General features: G+C 42.1%; 1 protein-coding gene across 1 annotated transcript in view; it reads right to left on the reverse strand.

Annotated features, from left to right (window-relative positions):
• Positions 1–17,387, reverse strand: part of TMEM117 (transmembrane protein 117) — a 328,857-nt gene that overhangs the window by 9,073 nt on the left and 302,397 nt on the right. The window contains exon 7 of the mRNA XM_077807768.1: positions 8,472–8,601. Coding sequence (XP_077663894.1) covers positions 8,472–8,601 — 130 coding nt within the window. The remainder of the gene's footprint in view (positions 1–8,471; positions 8,602–17,387) is intronic.

Here is a 17,387-nt window from a genome sequence, read left to right on the forward strand (position 1 = left end):
TTCAGGGGACACCATCGTAGGGCCTAATCACATCAGCCACACTATCAGAGGCTCATTCACCTGCGCATCTACCAGTGTCATACATGCCATCATGTGCCAGCAATGCCCCTCTGCCATGTACATTGGCCAAACCGGACAGTCTCTACGTAAAAGAATAAATGGACACAAATCAGACGTCAAAAATCTGAAGTGTTCTCCAACTGGTTTTTGAATGTTATAATTCTTGACGTCTGATTTGTGTCCATTTATTCTTTTACGTAGAGACTGTCCGGTTTGGCCAATGTACATGGCAGAGGGGCATTGCTGGCACATGATGGCATATATCACATTGGTAGATGCGCAGGTGAACGAGCCTCTGATAGTGTGGCTGATGTGATTAGGCCCTACGATGGTGTCCCCTGAATAGATATGTGGACACAGTTGGCAACGGGCTTATAAAATTCAAAAACCAGTTGGAGAACACTTCAATCTCTTTGGTCACTCCATTACAGACCTAAAAGTGGCAATTCTTCAACAAAAAAACTTGAAAAACAGACTCCAATGAGAGAATGCTGAACTGGAATTAATTTGCAAACTGGATACAATTAACTTAGGCTTGAATAGCGACTGGGAGTGGATGGGTCATTACACAAAGTAAAACTATTTCCCCTTGTTTATTTCCCCTCCTACTGTTCTTGTAAAGTGCTGGTAATGGCCCACCTTGACTATCACTACGAAAGGTCGTCCCCCCCAGCTCTCCTGCTGGTAATAGCTCACCTTTCCTGGTCACTCTTGTTACACTCTGTATGGTAACACCCATTGTTTCATGTTCTCTGTGTATATAAAATCTCCCCACTGTATTTTCCACTGAATGCATCTGATGAAGTGAGCTGTAGCCCACAAAAGCTTATGCTCTAATACATTTGTTAGTCTCTAAGGTGCCACAAGTCCTCCTTTTCTTTCTGCGAATACAGACTAACACGCTGCTACTCTGAATACATCCTTGAAACATACATCCCATTGAAATCTCTGGGACTACCCCTGTTTGAAGTTAAGCAAGTGCGTAGGGCCTTTGCTAGATGTGGACCTTATATATGAACAAATCTTTTAATTGAAAGGTGTTTTTTAAAGCAATCAGTCAATGAAAACAAGAAACTTTGTATTTTTACATTAGCTATATGCCCCTGTTATTTCACAGAGAAAGTGTAATGTATCTCTGCATGGAGCTGTGGTAGTAATCCATCTATTATTTCCATTAACTTTTCTAATAAAGTTATATCACTATCTCTTCTAATGATGTTGCATTCACTTCAAAGTTTTTAGCAGATTAGTTCTTTTATATTTCGGTAGTGTAATGAAACATTGATTTTCAAAACTGCGATTGTCAAGGCAATTTTGTTTTTGTAGCTGATGAAAAGTAATAAAACAACAGGCTAATTAATTTTAAAAGTTACTACATCAACCAACATGTCTTTAATCAGCCAAACAAATGACAGCACAACTTAGATTAAGACGATATTCCTTCCTGCTGGGACCAAAACACCACAAACACCTGTTTTGTGTTTCTTTTTCTTTCTTTTGCTTGTTTGTTTTAATGTCTTGATGTCATTAGGTATGACTGTGTGGGTCATATGATGAGCCAGTTTGGTAAATTAAATGGAAACAATGTGTTGTAGACACAAGAACTATGAGTGGCTCTAAACTACCTGGGGATTCCCACTAGAGTGACATGGGGATTCCCACCTACCCATATTTCTCCTTTATACCAGAAAAATAGCACAAAGGGACCCAAGTGGATCCAAAGGTTGAGTCCTCAGTCTAGAATATATTCCTGGATATCTATATTTAAAATGAGGGGACCTTTTATCTTAGAATTTGCTCTCACAATTAAAGTAGGGATTTTTCATTTTACCCTTTCCAGCATTGCACCTACTTTTGTCCATTAAATACTGAATTATGTCCACTTTTAAAAGGTCTCCAAAGGCATATGTGTATGTACACCCAGGAGTTGGGTGTCAGACACCTGGGTTGCAATCCCAATGACACTGACTTGCTGTGTGATCTGGGCAAGGCACTCAGCCCAAAACCTTCAAAACTGGCCTCTGATTTGAGGTGCCTTTGTTCTGGTGGGTCCAGCTTGTCAGAGCGCTCCTGAAAGCCTGTCCCAGGTGTAGCTGGGGACCCACAGTTCCCACTGAGGCCAATGGAATTGTGGCTGCGTGTATTAAAATCACGCTCAAGCAGCCTCAAGTTAGGCATCCAAAACCAGAGTCTACTTCAGAAATATTGGCCATAACCTCTTTTGTCTCAGTTTCCCCACGTGTAATGTGTGGATAAAAATGCTCACACGTCTCTGTAATGCACTCGGGTAGCTGCGTGCTTTGCTGTTTGCTGGTGTTATTCGATAAATGCATACACACATACTGTGCACAGCTGAACCAAACAGGAAACCCTCTGAGATTTCTCTCAGATCTTGTGTGCCCGGACTGCTTTGTTTTTGCCTCTAACTGTTCTATTTTTGCCTACAGGCTCCCTCAGGCATCTCTGTGCAGACAGTGCTCATCCTGGACCTAGACATGCTACTTTTGGGTTACCTCCACAAGCCATCCTTGCCATTTAGATGACAACCACCACTGAGACACTTTCTCCGCTGGCTGGATTTCCCAGTCCTTTCTGAGATAAGCGTTAAGGCCTCTCCAAAAACTGCCCAATAAGGAGGCTTAGTTAATAGTGAGCCCAATCTCCCCACACCCCTTTGTTTTGACACTTGACACACAGCATTTCCAACTTGAACCCTATCCACAGAGTTCGGGTAGGTCAAGACTCTGGATCTCCTGTGTGGTAGAATAATATGTTGGTATTAAAAATACCACCCTGGCCTCTAGATGCATTTTTAACAACGAAAGAATACGAAGGTTCAGTAACAACATTTACTTTTAAGTAGTACAGATTTCCCTGGGTACTGTAGAAACTAGGCTACACTGTATATTTTCGTAAACTGCAGCCCAGGAAGGAAAGCACATACACTGCAGTGAACCATTTGTCAAAGGAAATCCAGATGATTTAAGCAGATGCAAAAATTCAAGCTCTTTCTGATACTCAGAGATAAAAGCAAGTATGAAAACAGGATAAAAATATTTAACATGGACTAAACACACACTAGGATTCCTAGGTACAAAAGAATTAAAGCAGGAAGCAATACTGTCTTTCCAGGAAAAAAAGATTTTTTTTTTTATAAAAAATGACAATTAACTAAAGCATGAGAACTAGGGCCGGAAGATGTTAATTCTGCCGTATTGCCAACTCCAAAAGGTTAAAAAATCATGAGATTGGCTTAAAAACAATACATTGAGGGTTCTTTGTATTTGTCTCCTGGGTTTGTTTGGTGGGGGGTCGGGGTTTTTTGAGCCTTTGGGGTGCACCCAAGTAGCACTTTAAAGCTTTTCTCTGCAGCCATGAAGTCTATTTTTTTTAAATGGGCGCTGAGATTCTTGTGCAATCACATGACTCCAGGTCCAAGAAAAACACCAAATAACACAAGATTTATGATAAAATCATGAGAATTGTAACCACAAAACCTTCAAGCCGCACTGAACAGAGCAAAAATACACTGAGCATAGCAGAGAAAAAGTGGTTAAGCAACCCTGTGCACTTACCTGTTCTTCATGCTGCTCTAATTTAGGCTGACTTGCAACAGCCTCAGGGCAAAGGGAGCAGCCCAGTATCCGGGGGGCAAAGGAGCAGCCCAGCAATGCCCCCTTTTCTCCAGTCACGCCCCCTTTTCCCTGTTCTGCTAGTGGCAGCCAGGTCTGTGCCAGCACAGAACTACCCTTACATGTGCATGCTCTTTCACTAGGCTGGTTTTATTAACAGATTACACTGGGGATGCTATGCAAACCAGCTCACCCATATCAAATCTGACCAGGGATCAAAATCTGAACCCAGGTCAAGACCTCAGGGGTGGACAATATTCAGAGTCTGGATGTCTGGATCCAGATCACAATTTTGCAGCTTGAGCTTCTCCCTATACTAAACTAAACATTGTTTCCATCCCTAGACTCCTCTACTTGACCATTATTATTAACAAAAAAGGGAATTTCTTTTCCAAAAAAGATATGTTCGAATTAGGCATTCTTATTAGGCTACTGTCTAAAATATTTTAATTGGTTATTCCTGATTTTTAAATTAGCTCCTTGATTTGAATTGAGAATTGCTATATCTGCACACAGTAACTAGAGCTTGAAAATGCTGTAAGATGATGGAGAGCTGACGGCAAGAACAGATGGACCAGGTAAAACACCCACCCAAAGGAAGGTTCTCATGCCATCTATGTTAACAGCTGCTTTTAGATATCCTGAAGGGTGGCGAAGCACTAAGATAAAACAAGCACTCAGTATCCAGGGTATGTGACATGCACTCAAATGGATTGATTTGTCTAGTAAATCTAATAAATGGGTCTTATTAATTCTGAGCCAAGAGAGAAAATATTCCTCAGTCCCTATTCATAAGCTCATTCTCATTCAAGAATGCCTCCTCTCCAAAAAATCAAAGAGGCCTCCATTTCTTTCTGCAGAGAACTCTATAATGCATAGGTATCCGTTTCCCTTAGCGGGTCTGTTTTCAAACAGCGGCACAGACAGTAGTTAAAGGAAATCTTTCAACTGTTGTAGTTTCTTTTCGTCACTACCTTATTTTCTTTAATGTTGCTCATTCTCCCTTCTCTTGCACAGCCTTCAACCATCAATACCCCTGACTTCTCTGCATCCCTGAGTCAATCTTATTTGCCCTTTATTCCCTCTTCTTCCATTCATTGTTTTGTCATCTACACTCTGTACTACCCGTAATTCCTTTGTCTCCTTCTGTCACTGCACAGTCTCCCCCACCAACCATCAGCCACGGTTCACACTCCTATCCATTTCCTTGTCTCCTGCTCAAACAATAGTTAACAGGTCTGGATGAAATCTAAGGACCTTGTGCGTATGTGCCACAGCAAATTCATGTTCTCCATCTTCAGTACTGCCTCCTCACAAAACACCAGGACTTCTCCACTGATCTTGAATCCCATACCCACAACCCATGTCATACATCTGCTACTTTTGATACCTTCCTTGAGCTCTCTCTTCCTCTCCTTTCTCTCTCTACCCAAGACTTTACTGACTTCAAAGAGAAGATTTATGTACTCCCTTCACGTACACTTTTGCCCCTCCCCTCTCTCTATTTTCTCTTCCTTTAATCTGTATTTAGTCTTTAGTTGAGGTCACACACACATGCTCCTAATTTCCAATCCCTCCTGAAATCCCTTTGTCTCTATCCCTTCACTGTTACTGGCCTCTCTTGCCGTACTCTTACCTACTACCTCTTTTGTCTCTTTTCTCTCAGTTTTAAGACATACCCCATATAACATAACCTCCAAAAACACCCCTTTCCCTCCATCTGTCTTTCCTACTACCAGCCCATCTCCCTTCTCCTTTTCAGTGAGCAATTTACAATTGCTGCACTGATTTCCTTGCCTCTAGCTCAAGTAGGGTGACCAGATGTCCTGATAAAATTGGGACTGTCCTGATATTTAACCCTTTGTCCCACGTCCTGATCGATGTATGATTGGGACCCCATTTGTCCCGATATTCAGGTTAGGAGGTGAGTGGGAGGCAGGTGCTGACTCCATAGGTGCTCCAGGGCTGGAGTACCCATGGGGAAAAATTAGCAGGTGCGCTGCACCCACCAGCAGCCAACCTCCCCACTCCTTGCCTCCTTCTCCACCCCGCAGCACGCCGCGTCCCCGCTCCTCCCCCTCCCTCCCAGCACTTCCGCGCCCCCGCCACCTAACAGCTGTTTGGAGGCACTTGGGACTTTCCGGGAGGGAGGGGGAGGAGAGGGCATTCAGGCACTCAGGGGAGGAAGATGGAAAGAGGCAGGGGAGGGGCAGGGACTTGTGGGAAGGGGGTGGAATGGGGCAGGGCAAGGGCAGAGCAAGGGCAGGAAGAGGCGGGGGCCGGGCAAGCACCCACCAGGAAGAGGGAAAGTCGGCGCCATAGTAGGTGAGTGGCAGGCAAGGGAGTGAAGAGGTGAGCGGTGGGCAGGGGTGTGAAAAGATGAGCAGAGAGTCAGCAGCGGATGGGGAGGGTGAAGACCCCTCTATTCGACATTGGTGAGGCCTCATCTGGAGTACTGTGTCCAGTTTTGGGCCCCACACTACAAGAAGGATGTGGATAAATTGGAAAGAGTCCAGCGAGGGCAACAAAAATGATTAGGGGTCTGGAACACATGACTTATGAGGAGAGGCTGAGGGAACTGGGATTGTTTAGTCTGCAGAAGAGAAGAATGAGGGGGGATTTGATAGCTGCTTTCAACTACCTGAGAGGTGGTTCCAGAGAGGATGGTTCTAGACTATTCTCAGTGGTAGAAGAGGACAGGACAAGGAGTAATGGTCTCAAGTTGCAGTGCGGGAGGTTTAGGTTGGATATTAGGAAAAACTTTTTCACTAGGAGGGTGGTGAAACACTGGAATGCGTTGCCTAAGGAGGTGGTGGAATCTCCTTCCTTAGAAGTTTTTAAGGTCAGGCTTGACAAAGCCCTGGCTGGGATGATTTAATTGGGGATTGGTCCTGCTTTTGAGCAGGGGGTTGGACTAGATGGCTTCCTGAGGTCCCTTCCAACCCTGATATTCTATGATTCTATGATTCTAAGAGGCAAGCAGTGGGTGGGGGACTGAGGAGGGATGCAGCAAGCCAGCGGTGGGCCAGGGGATCAGGAAGGGCTCGGTGGCTGGGGGTGGGTGGGGCCCAAGTGGGGAGGGGGCGGGACCTGGACCTGGGGCAGAGTGGGGGTGGAGCTTGGAAGGAGCAGGGGTGGACTGTGGGTGGGGCTGACAGCACCCCAATGTGTCCTGATATTTTATGGTCACCTAAGCTCAGGGGGTTCTCAAGACAAATTATTTGGTGGTCTCAGAGTGCGGCCACCAACTCTTGCTGGTGGCCATTCTCACACCTTTTCCTAAAATACTTAATTAGCTTTAGGAACAGCAAATAAATATGCACATATACATGTCCAAATCATTGTAACTTATTTATTTCTAGCTAGTAAGTCTGCTGTGAAAAGTGATATTAAACATACAAGTACCACTTTTCACAACAGACTTAGCCCCAGCAAATCTGGGGACAAATTAAGCCCTAGATGAGGAATCGGGAGAGGCAGCGGGGGCCAGGGGCGATGGGGGTGAGTGGGTAGCCAGGGGAGGCAGCAGGAGGGCAGAGCCTGAAGCCCCACCACCCAAGGGCTGAAGCCCAAAGCCTGAGCCCCATTGCCCCTGGGAAGGTGGGAAACTCACCGGCTGCCTGCTCCTCCAGTGTTGTGCCCTGGGTGTCTCCAGAGGGGGGGCAGGGCCCAACCCCTTCTGGAGGCCCCTGCAAACAACACCAAGGCTGTGCCCCCAGGAGCACCAGGAGCACCAGGGAGGGAGAGGGGCTGCTGGCCCAGGAGGCTGTGGCCACAAAAAAAACCCCTGGTGGCTGCATGCGGCCACAGTGGTCGCATTTGAGAAATCCTACTCTAGCTCATGTCTAGATCCACTCCAGTCAGATTTCTGTTTCACTGAAAATGCCATCTCCAAAGTCTCACAAAATGTCCTCCTGTCTTAGCAATAGATGCTCAGTTCCATCCTCCTCGACCTTCAGTACTGTTCATCAATCCCTCCTTCTTGGCAACTTCTTTTCCCTTGCCTTTTGTGACCCTGTCCTCTCATGGTTCATCTACTTCCTCTCTGACCTCACCTTAGGCATATTCTTTAACGGCTCTTTCTCCTTCTATATGGGAATCCCACATGGCTCTATCATTGGCCCCTTCACTTACACTTTACTTCTGGATATTACTGTCTGCTACCATGGTTTCTACTACTTGCCCATGGTACCAAGTTTAAACTACCCATCCTCATGACGCATACTAGTACCCTTCAGCCCACATCTTACAGCCCCCTTTGCCCTCATGGCTCTTACACTGAACATGACTCAGTCATACTTTAGGATTGGGTCTTTTATTTCTAAATTTGCCATGCTTTAGAACATCTACAACCCATTTTGATTTGTGATCACTCTGCTGTCTGCTTCTGGTTACAGGACTGATAAAAGTGTAGCTCTAGATAGTCTTTCCTGGATGAGAAAGACTGGAGTTAAGAAAGAATATAATAAAAAATCATACTGAAGCAATCTGAAAGCGGAACAGATCTGAAAATGTAATAAGATTCTTTAGGAGAATCATCTCAGATAAATATGATTTCTGCTTCAACGATAGGTAGTATTTAATGGCACAAGAAGTTGTGAACTCCTTGAAGAATTGTAGGCCTGTTTGGTTCATGGAATATATATTCTTGTTCTCTTCACTAATGGGTTATTTTGAAGAAAAAACATAATCTGGGTAAAAATCATATGGTCAACAGACTCATCCCAGCAGAAAAGAGTACCATGTGAGATAGCTATCACCATGTATAAGATTACGTACCTGTTATATGTATGTGATATTCTTCCTTGAAGATCTTTTGGAAGTAAGGTAGTTTGAACTGCAGATGTGCATATGGCAAGCCAGGAAGATTTACATCAACATCACCCATGAAATGTGGAAATTCCCAATCCTGTTAAAGAAAGAACAGAAAAAATAACTTCTTACAATATATTACCCCCCTATACAATGGTATAGATTAATAGTAGAAAAAGGATTCTGACAAGTAATATGGCAAAAACACAAAAATATGGCAAGTTCTTGGAATGTATTGGGGACAATATTTTGTTTCAGGGGGACAGCCATTTTAGAGTTGGTTCTGACTAACTGGGACAAATTGGTTGAGAATTTGAAGGCAAGTTGGGTAAAAGTGATCATGAAATTACAGATTTCATGATTCTAAGGAAAGGAGGGAGTGAAATTAGCTGAATAAGGAAAATGGACTTCAAAAAAGCAGACTTTAACAAACTCAGAGAACTGGGAGGTAAGGTCCCATAGGAAGAAAATCTAAGGGAAAAACGAGTTCAGGAGAGCTGGCAATTTCTCAAAGAGACAATATTAAAGGTACAACAGCAAACAATTCTGATGCAAAGGAAAGATCAGAAGAATAGTAAGAGGCCAATATGGCTCCATCGGGAATTCTTTAATGATCTGAAAATCAAAAAGGTGACATGCAAAAAAATGAAAACATGGACAAATTGCTAAGGAGGAGTACCAAAGCACAAGCACCATAGCACAAGCACGTAGGGACAAAAATCAGAAAAGCTAAGGCACAAAATGCACTACACCTAACAAAGGTCATAAAAAGCAATTAAGAAGTAGTTCTGTAAATACATTTGGAGCAAGGGAAAGATAAGGAAAGTGTAGACTCTCTACTTATCGGGGAAGGAGAGCTAATAATGGATGACAGAAACAAGGCTAATGCCTATTTTTGCTTCAGTCTTCTCTAAAAAGGTAAATTGTAACCTGATATTTAACACAATTAATATTAATAACAAGGAAGAAGACATAGAAAAGCAAAATAGTGAAAGAATATGTCATATAGTATTTAGGTAAATTAGATGTATTCAAATTAACAGGGCCTTATGAAATTCATCCTATGGTACTTAAGGAACTAGCTGAAGCAATCTCAGAACCATCAGCAATTATCTCTGAGGACTCCTAGAGGATGAGTGAGGTCTCAGAGGTATGGAGGGGGCAAACATAGTCCCTAACTTTAAAAAGAGGAACAAAGAGGTCCCGGGGAATGACAGAATAGTCAGCCTAGCTTAGATACCTTGAAGGAACTGGAACGAATTATTAAACAATCAGTTTGCAAGCACCTAGAGGACAAAATGGTTATGAGTAATAGCCAACATGGATTTGCCAAGAACAAATCATGCCAAATCAAACTAATTTCCTTCTTTGACAGGGTTATTGACCTAGTGGATGGGAGGAACCTGTAGATGTAATATTTCTTAATTTTAGTAAGGCTTTTGACACAGTCCCACATGACAGTCTCATAAACAAACTATGGAAATGTGGTCTAGATGAAATGACTATAACGTGGGTGCAAAATGAGCTGACAGACTGTACTTAAAGAGTAGTTATCAACGGTTTGCTATCAGACTGCGGGGACATATCTAGGGGGGTTTACTTGGATAATGATGTGGAGAATATGCTTATAATATTTGTGGACAACACCAAGCTGTGAGGGGTTACTAGCACTTTGGAGGAGGAGGAGTAGAATTCAAAATGATCTTGACAAATTGATGGATTGGTCTGAAATCAACAAGATGAAATTCACTACAGACAAGTGCAAAGTAGTAAACTTAGAAAGGAAAACTACAAACTGGGGAATAAGTGGCTAGGCAATAGTACAGACAGCAGTAGTACTTCTGATAATGATCTGGGGGTTATAATCTTTAAAAAAATGAATGAGAGTCAACAATGTGATGCAGTTGCAAAAAAGGCCAATATTCTGCGTCCAGTTCTGAGCGGCACGCTTTAAGAAAGATGTGGACAAATTGGAGAAAGTCCAGAGAACAACACAAATGATTAAAGGCTTCGAAAATCATACCCATGAGGAAAAGTTAAAAAAATTGGGCACGTTTAGTCTTAAGAAAAGAAGACTATGGGGAGACCGGAAAACCATCTTCAAATACGTTAAGAAAATAGAGATCAATTGTTGTCCATGCCCTCTGAAGGGAGGACAAGAGGTAACTGGCTTAATTGCAGCAAGGGAGGTTTACGTTAGATATTAGGAAAAACTTTCTAAGTATAAGGATATTTAAGCACTGAAATAGGTTTCCAAGGGAGGTTGCGGAATCCACATCATTGGAGGTTTTTAAGAACAGCTTAGATAAACGGGATGGTCTAGGTATACTTGGTCCTGTCTCAGCACAGAGGACAGGACTAGATGTCTGCTCAAAGTCCCTTCCAGCCCTATGATTCTGTGCTTTTTATACATTTAATACATTTATACATAACAAATCTGGCAAGAAGGGGCCTGATCCTGAAAGTGCTATGCATGCAGAATTCCAATAGAAGGCAATTGCTCCCAATTTTTGTGTTAATTCTCACAGACATAGTACTGTGGAACACACTATAATAATGTCTATCCCATTTTTTTGAAGTGAATCCTTGACCTAAAGTGAGCCCCAGTATCATGATAAAATTAAAAAAAAAATTCACCAGTTTTTAACATGCATATTGACCCACTAACCTTAAATTTAAAAAGTCACTCACATTATTCAAATTAGCAATAACATGTGCAAGGCAAAAGAAGCCTTAAATGACCTTAGCAATAATAGGGATCTTAAAATACTAATTTCCCAAACTAGGACAGAACTTGCATTTAAAGCCTTGTTTGTATTACAAGGAAATTAGTTTTAGTTGCGTTAATCATGTATTGCTGCTTAGATAGTTTATTAAAGCACTAGAAATCATATATAAATCATCTATAAGTGTCCTCACCACTGTTTCATGTATTAATTTGGCAAAGATGTTGCCTTGATAATACAAGCAACAGGTGTTGGACCTGTTGATCAATATATGCTGGGCTAATTATATATCAATCACATTATTAATATATATCATTGACATCACATATATTAATATGCATGAAGCACATAATAACAATATAACATTATATTGTATACATTTCCAGCAGTTACATGTCCTAAATTGGCCTGTCTTTTTATAATCCTGTTTACTTATGCTAAGTATCTCGTAGCACTTTACAAAACTGAAGTCAGCTTTGGCATTAGAAACTTGTTAAAGGCAAAATACATTAATGTTCTGCTCTGTACAAGCTGGGGAGGTACCTTCACAGACCAGTACCTGGAATGTTAGTAGCCAAAACAAAAATAAGGAAAGGTCCAGAACAACAAGTTAAGGAACTGGGACGAACTGATGTGTTGGGATTTTAGTAATGTATAAAGGGTTTTGTAGCTTGTAAAACCATGCAGTAAATACTAACAGCTGAAATGTATAAGTTTGGGAGCACACCTTCTCTGTGAGAGTAATTTAAATACGCTGCGTGAGAAGCTTCCTGGAAACTAAGCCTTTCTTCCTATACTATATTATCTTTGACTTTTAGCAATAAACCTGATTGATATTGATTATTTTGTCTCTTGAATATATTTCATAACAAACCAAAGTGTGCTCAAGCAATTGACTGTTCAATTTATCAACAGTCCTCAACACAATCTGCCCCAATGAGTTCAAATACTGCCTCCTATTTACTTGTTTGCAGTGTTGTTATAGTCATGTTGGTCCAGGATATGAAAGAGACAAGATGGGTGAGGTAATATGTTTTTCTTGACCAACTTCTGTTGGTGGAAGGCACAAGCTTTCAAGCTACACAGAGCTCTTCTTCAGGTCTGGGGAAGGAAGCAGAGTGTCTGAGATAAATATAAATTTGGACAGACTGTCAAGAGAAGGGGTAACACATGTTTGAGGCAGCCATTTGAAATGAAGTGGGCGATTGGGGGTTAGATTCTCGTGCATAAAGGTTTTGAAGTGGGCAATTAATAGATGGCAGGCAGTGTGTTGTGTGACAAATTGTTGTAATGAGCCAGTCTCCCTGCTAAGTCCATGGTTTTTGGTGGCTAGTAGAATGAAGAATTTAAGCATCTGGGCTCAGCTTTTGAAGGTGTTGTGCAGGTTTCCCTTGAAGATAAGTATTGAAAGATCAGATATGGAGTGATCACTCTGTGAAAAGTGTTTACCCACAGGTGATATGACTTTTATCATTTTTCTGTGTGAGTTCATTTGAGTGCCCGGTAATTGTCTCATTTCACCTACACAGTTGTTATTGTGGCATTTGATGCACCAGATGAGGTACACCACATGTTGTGATAAGCATGTATAGGACCCATGAATCTTGAAAGGTATATTGTGTCTAGCAGTGGAGATATGTCTGTAGGTTTTGCATCTGTTGTTCTAGGGGGGTCTGGTACCACTTTCAGTTTAGGGTGTTCTGGTCTATGATGAGGTTGCTTCTGATGATGAGCTTGGCAAGGTAGGTTGTTTGAAGGCCAGAAGAGGAGGTTCAGGAAAGATTTCTTTCAGGTTTTGATCCCCATCAAATATGGGTTGTAACTGTTTGATGGACCTATTTACTTATTTCATATAAGTAATAGTATATGCAGACTGCTATCATATCCCCCCTTAATTTCCTCTTTTCCAAATTAAATATACCCAGTTCCTTCAGCCTTTCCTCGTATGGCTTGCATTCATTCTATCCCTTTGATCATCTTTGTTGCTCGTCTCTGGATCCTTTCCAGTTTCTCTACATGCTTTCTATACACCTGTGACCAAAATTGGACACAGTACTTCAGCTGAGGCCAATCAACACCTAGTAGAGCAGTACTATCACCTCCTGGGACTTGCATGCTATGCCTCTGTTAATGCAACCTAAAACTGCATTTGCTTTTTTGCAATTGTTGACTCATGTTGAGGTTGTGATCCACCACAACTCCCAGATCCCTCTCAGCAGTGCTGCTACCAAGCCAGGTTTTCCCCCATTCTGTATTTGTGCACTTGGTTTTTCTTCCCTAAGCGTAGCACCTAACATCTGTCTTTAGGTTGAATTTCATTTTGTTGTCTATAGCCTGGTTCTCTACCTTATCAAGATCCCTCCGAATTTTAGCTCTATCCTCCAAAGTATTGGCAACCTCCCCCGCCCCCAGCTTTGTGTCATCTGCAGACTTGAGCAGTATGTGCTCATTACCTACATCCAGGTCATTAATAAAGATGTTAAACAACACTAGACCCAAAACAGATCCCTGTGGAACCCCACTTGAGACCTCCCTCCAATCTGGCACCATTCCATTAATAGTTGTTCTTTGTTTGTGGTTGTTTAACCAATTATGTAGTTCTGTTGAGCCCACATTTCTACAACTTACTTATCAGAATGTCATGTGGGACTGTGTCAAAAGCCTTGCTGAAGTCCAAGTATATTATGTCCACTCCATTCCCCTTATCCACCAAATCAGTTACCTTCTCAAAGAATAAAATCAAGCTGGATTGGCATGATTTGTTCTTGGTAAATCCATGCTGGCTACTAGCGATTACCCCTTCACCCACCAAATATTTGCAAATTGAATTTTTATATATTTCTCTCTAGTAGCTTACCAGGTATCGAGGTCAGGCTGATTGGTCTATAGTTCTCCTTTTCCCCCATTTTAAAGATGGGCATTGCATTAGCCCTTCTCCAGTCTTCCAGGACCTCTCTTGTCATCCATGAGTTTGTAAATATTATTGCCAGTGGCTCCAAGATTTCTTCAGCTAATTCCTTCAGTACTCTCGAGGGAATAGCATCCCCCGCCCCACTGATCTGAATGTATTCAAAATTCGTCAGAAGATCTCTGATATGTTCCTTACTAATCCCGATCTGCATCCCTTCCCCTTTATTGTCGATGGTAACTTCACTAGTAGTCCTGTCATGTTATTTTTTTGTGAGAAGACTGAAGCAAAGTAGGCATTGAGCAGTTCTGCCTTTCTATCATCTTCTGTTACCAGCTCACCTTCTCCATTGAACAGTGGATCCACACTGTCCTTGATCTTTCTTTTTTGTCTGACATATTTGAAGAACCCCTTTCTGTTGCTCTAATGTTTATTGCTAGCTGTAACTCATGCTTTGCCTGGGCTTTCCTGATTTTGTCCCTGCAGGCTCACGCTTTTCCCATATATACTTCCTTGGTGTCATGTCCCTCCTTCCATTTCCTGTATGTATTCCTTTTGGTTTTTAGATAGGTAAAAAGCTCCTTGTGCAGCCACAGTGGCCTGCTGTGGCTCTTCTTATCTTTCCTCTGCATTGGAAATAGCTTGATGTTGAACATTTAGTATTATATCTTTTAAGAACTGGAGGCCCTCATCAACTCCTTTTCTTTCTAATTGGTCTTTCCTTGGACCTTGCCTACTATTTCTCTTAGTTGGTTGAAACCCACCTTTCTGAAGTCCAGCGTCCTTCTTTTTCTGTTCTCATGTCCTCCTTTTCATAGGATCTTGAATTCTATCAGATCATGAACACTTCCTGCCAAGTTCCTGACCAGCTTCATGTTCTCAACTATTTCATCGCTGTTGGTCAACACCAGATCCAAAATGTGTGAGCCCCTAGTTGCTTCTTCAACTTTCTGACTCAGAAAGCTGTCCCCTACATATGCTAAGAATTTGCAGACATATTATGTTTTGCTGCAATAGTCTTCAAACGGATTCCCGCAGCTCCCATTGGCTGGGAATGGCGAATCACAGCCACTGGGAACTGCAGGGGGCTGTGCCTGTGGACGGTCAATGTAAACAAGATGTCTCACGGTCTGCCACCGGATTACCCTGATGGGCTGTGTGCCAAAGGTTGCCGACCCCTGAAGTAGACTAATAGGATTCGGATTGTCTCTTGATAAACAGATGCTGGGAAGTGGCTAGAATTAGCAGAGTTGTGATGCAGGATTTTTTAAAAAGGGCTCTTCTGGAAATAGTAACTTTGCCTTAATAAAAAGCTTTTTAAAAATCCAATATCTTTAGCATGAATAATCATTGGGTTACTTTGCAATTATGGAAAGTACCAGAACTCTGTTCCAGCTTGCCAAACCAGTGCCAGAGCAGCATTCTGGCATGACTTGAGCACTGCTGCTGTACCATGTTCAAAGCCACTCTGCACTTGTGATACAAAGTAAGGAAGCCCTAATGCAGAGAAACATCTGGGCCTTTGGATTTTAATAATACCTAGCTCTTACGTTGCATTTTTCATCCACACATCACAAAGGCTTTGCAAAGGAGGTCAGTACCATTAGCATCATTTTACAGATAAGGAAACAGGTACAGGGAGGGAAAGCAACTTGCCTAAGGTCACCCAGTGGGCCAGCAGCAGAGCTGGGAATAAAATCCAGATCTTCTGAGTCATGGCCCTGTGATCTATCCACTAGCCCATTTTAAGCACATCTAATTAGCTGAGGCAAGTGTTGTGATATTGACTTAAACGGGTTCAGCTGGATATAACTGGGGACATTCTGATCCAACACATGGCTCTCAGTGCTTACTATGATGCTAGATACCATATTGTGCATAAGTGTAAAACAAAATATAACTGTTTTGTTTGTGTGCGTGTGTTCTCAGCTCACAGTATCTCTTGCCTAGTTTACCTCTCTAGGCCAATATTTCTCATGACAAAAGAATATGTTGCATATGAATGTATCCACATTAGGAAACACACATGGAACCTTCAAGACCTCACACATACTAAAATGGAGAAACCATGTGATCTCATTTCTATAACCCTGGTCCTTCCTCACCCCATTTCTCCTACTGCTTTTAACTCTCACTCACTGAGACAAATCTAAATTTACATTGTCAAGCATTCTGGTGAGGGATCACATCTTCTGAAGTTGTTCTGTAAAGTGCCTGATGCATTTTCTGCACTGTATAAATAACAATAGAGAAAAAATAGAACACCAGCTCTGTGATGACAGGAACTAAAGTTACATCTACATTGCACTTTAAAACACTCCCGACTGACAAAAGTTTTGCCGATGAAAAGTGCTGGTGTGGGCAGCGCTTTGTCAGGGGTGGGGGAAATGCTCTCCCGCCAACAAAGCTGACACCCCTTGTTTATTTTGTTGGCAGGAGAGTTCTCGCCTGCCAACAAAGAGTGGCTACACTGCGTGCCTTACAGCATCAAGGCTTTAGCACCACAGCTGTGCTGTTGTAAGCTCCGGCAGTGTAGACATAGCCTAAGATTTACTTTTTACTGAAAATGTTCTTTACTTGTGTAGGTGTGATGTCTTTGACATTGCCACTCTGGTGTGTTGCCATGCCAGCACATACCAGCTCAGTGAGACATGAGTTAGCTTCTGCTGTCTCATGTCCGGTAAGGTTAACCAAGTGAAGACAACCAGAGGAGAGGGTAACCTATAACATGGATGGACAGTACTGTGTTGTTACTGATCATGAAACATATATTTATGGGAGTCATAAATCTGATATCATCACTCTAAATTTTTGCTTTATCCTATAAACATGAACTGTGGTTGAGCAAACCAGTATAACCGCCATTCCAATTTCCAGTGAGATATCCATAATCAACAGTGAATCTGACCACTAGGATGAAATTGAGGAGTTGGTCCCTAGTTTTGATGTATACATCACTCCACTAACTTTAAACCTGAAAATCTTGTTAATTGGAAAAATGCTCATTTTACACAAATTAGTAACAGCATGAAAAAGGCAGAGAGGATCTCACTTAGTTACTCCAAGATAGGGATCTTGAGGTCCTGTTGTCACACACTTGGGTAAAAATTACTTTCAAGGCTTTAACTGTAGTTCATTATACTTTTGATGGTGTTCAATCTATTTTGCTGCTTAAGATGTATGGGTGAGGAGGAAAAGATTGAAGCTGAAGCTTTGTATGCCAATACTTTTATAACTTATGTTGATCCT

This window comes from Eretmochelys imbricata, chromosome 1 (genome assembly GCF_965152235.1).
Source record: "Eretmochelys imbricata isolate rEreImb1 chromosome 1, rEreImb1.hap1, whole genome shotgun sequence".
Lineage (NCBI taxonomy): Eukaryota > Metazoa > Chordata > Testudines > Cheloniidae > Eretmochelys > Eretmochelys imbricata.